At 36.1% G+C, this 2264-nt stretch overlaps 1 protein-coding gene across 1 annotated transcript; it reads right to left on the bottom strand.

The window, feature by feature from the left end:
* Positions 1–492: 492 nt before the first annotated feature.
* On the bottom strand, positions 493–1413 carry LOC145474170 (melanocyte-stimulating hormone receptor-like). The gene has a single exon (XM_081455114.1). It carries the CDS (start codon positions 1411–1413, stop codon positions 493–495), a length of 921 nt encoding a protein of 306 aa, XP_081311240.1.
* Positions 1414–2264: the final 851 nt, after the last annotated feature.

Raw genomic sequence — 2264 nt, forward strand, 5'->3', positions numbered from 1 at the left:
ACCTCGTTGCGTTCTATTGTCATTTTAGGGTAACTTTACTTAAATTTGCGTTATTTTCTGAATTTCTAAGAAATAGTAGTAAAACCGAGATGGCGGACTAAGGACGTTGTTACGAAAAAGACAATGTCATTCCTTGAAGAGCAAGTTGAGGATTATTTATTAAGCAAAACATAATTTTACATGTCTAATTACGACCAAAAAATTAAAACCAGCGGAGACCACCTCCCCCTCACCCTTGTTCAACGGTGGGAATATTAGTTTGCGTGTACGTCTGATGGTAAACAAAACTCTTTAAGAACCAATCAGAGTACGCGCAGCATCCAAACTCTATTGTGGACAGTAACTTCCATCATTTAAATTTTGATTTCTATGTGACAAAAATCTCATCTCAAGAGTAGATTTTTGGTCACTTTGCTAGACATAGTAATACTGTTTCAACCATTACTTTATTTCAAACAGACCAATATCCTCTTTTCGGCAGAGCTCTCATTGTTATTGTGTTTGACAGCAAAACGTCATCACAAGTTGTTTAGCTTGTGCACGAAGATCACGCTGACGCCAAAAATACACCAATGGGTTAAGCGAGGAATTTAAGAGCACAAATGTAAGACTGATCTCGAAAAAGAGAACATTTGAACGATTTAAGTTGACAGTGAGACAAATTTTAGAAACGAGAAACGGAGTATAGCACAACAGAACGATCACTAACACGAGCATAGTGTTTATGGCAGAATTTTTGAATCTCGCCATGTTAAATGATTGCGAAGCAACAGCAATCTGATCTTGAATCTGAGCTTGGTGATGTCGTACAACTTGGTAAATCTTAATCCAAGCAAACGTAATAATTACGAGGCAAACTGTTATTATAAGTATCATAACTAAATAACTGGTCATAGAATCAAACACCATTATGACTGAGGGCACGCTACTTATAAACCAAAGGAATAAAATGACTTTCCTTGTTCTCTTTTCTGTGACCATTTGGTCATATCTCAGGTGCAGATATATCGCTAGATAGCGATCAACGCTCATTGCCGTTACAGTTAACAGGGTGACTGCTGTTAGAAATGTAGATGTTAAACTAAGAGTGTTCACAAGAGTACAGGAGGTAATTTTGCTTGAATTCTTGAAGAGAACCGCTTGAAATCCAACAGTTAGTGGCTCAGATACAAGTCCAACACACAGATCAGACATAGCCAGGCCGAACAGCAGTGTGTTCGAAGGAGAGTGCAAATGTGGACTTCGCCATATTGTCACGAGAACGAACAAGTTTCCAACCGAAGCAGTTATGGAAATTAAGATGTTAAGACCCATCAATGTGATGAAAATCCCTGAGTTGAAAACTAAGATGCTTACTGGTATTCCGTAGCAGATCAGCTCTTGGGACGTGTCCGTTTCGTTGCTGAGATCCATCATGTTGAAATCTCCGCAATGAATCTTGAATTAATAACTACTCCAAGACGATCCTAAATTAATTATACAGATATGTCCTTTTTTAATATTCCTTCCGTTTGAAAACGTCAAAAGAAAATTGCTATTAAATATATTAATGTTAGACTATGCTGAAAATAGAAAAAAAAAGTAATTAAGTTTTGTTTAGAGAAAAAATAGAAAGGTTGATGCCACTAGCATTTTCCTGTCACCTCAATAGAACCTGACAAAAAATGATTGGTTTCCAAACGCCGCAAGTGGTTTTTTTCTCGTTCTTTGCTTTTGGAGCTTTCGTTATTTTTAAATAATGGACAATATAAAAGAGTATTTGTACAAGATATAAAAATGCGACTCGATTACAGTCTAACTATTGTGACGATAAAATATAAAATGACTTTTTGCGGCGATAAAATCAATGAAGTATGGCACCCATTTGAGGGCACTACAATTTTTTTTTTTTCTGCAATTCAGGTTAAGTCTGTATATTGCCGATACACAGAACATCTTCGGGCTTTTATTCCATCCGCTGATATCCAGCTTTAGTTTCATGAAAAATTTCTACGACCTCTCTTTGATAGCATCAGTCATACAAAGTCTGTTATTTACAAGTGCTTGGCCAATCATTTTGTCATTTAGTTATTTTAGCAGAACGTATATGTAAATTTTCTTTGTAATCAATTATTCTTTCGGAAAAGACTGTAGAAAGGTTGAGAATAAGACTGTACAAAGTAGACTCTGAAAAAATAAAATGTGTGAGAATGTCGGCGATCACGTTAGTTGACGTCTCGTAGATGTTGACCATACCGATATTTTGAATACTCTTGTCGATTTGT

This window comes from Orbicella franksi, chromosome 2 (assembly GCF_964199315.1).
Source record: "Orbicella franksi chromosome 2, jaOrbFran1.1, whole genome shotgun sequence".
NCBI classification, from domain to species: domain Eukaryota; kingdom Metazoa; phylum Cnidaria; class Anthozoa; order Scleractinia; family Merulinidae; genus Orbicella; species Orbicella franksi.

Coding starts and splice junctions, on each gene's coding strand:
- LOC145474170 (XM_081455114.1), bottom strand. CDS start 1,413: ATGGATCTCAGCAACGAAACGGACACGTCCCAAGAGCTGATCTGCTAC.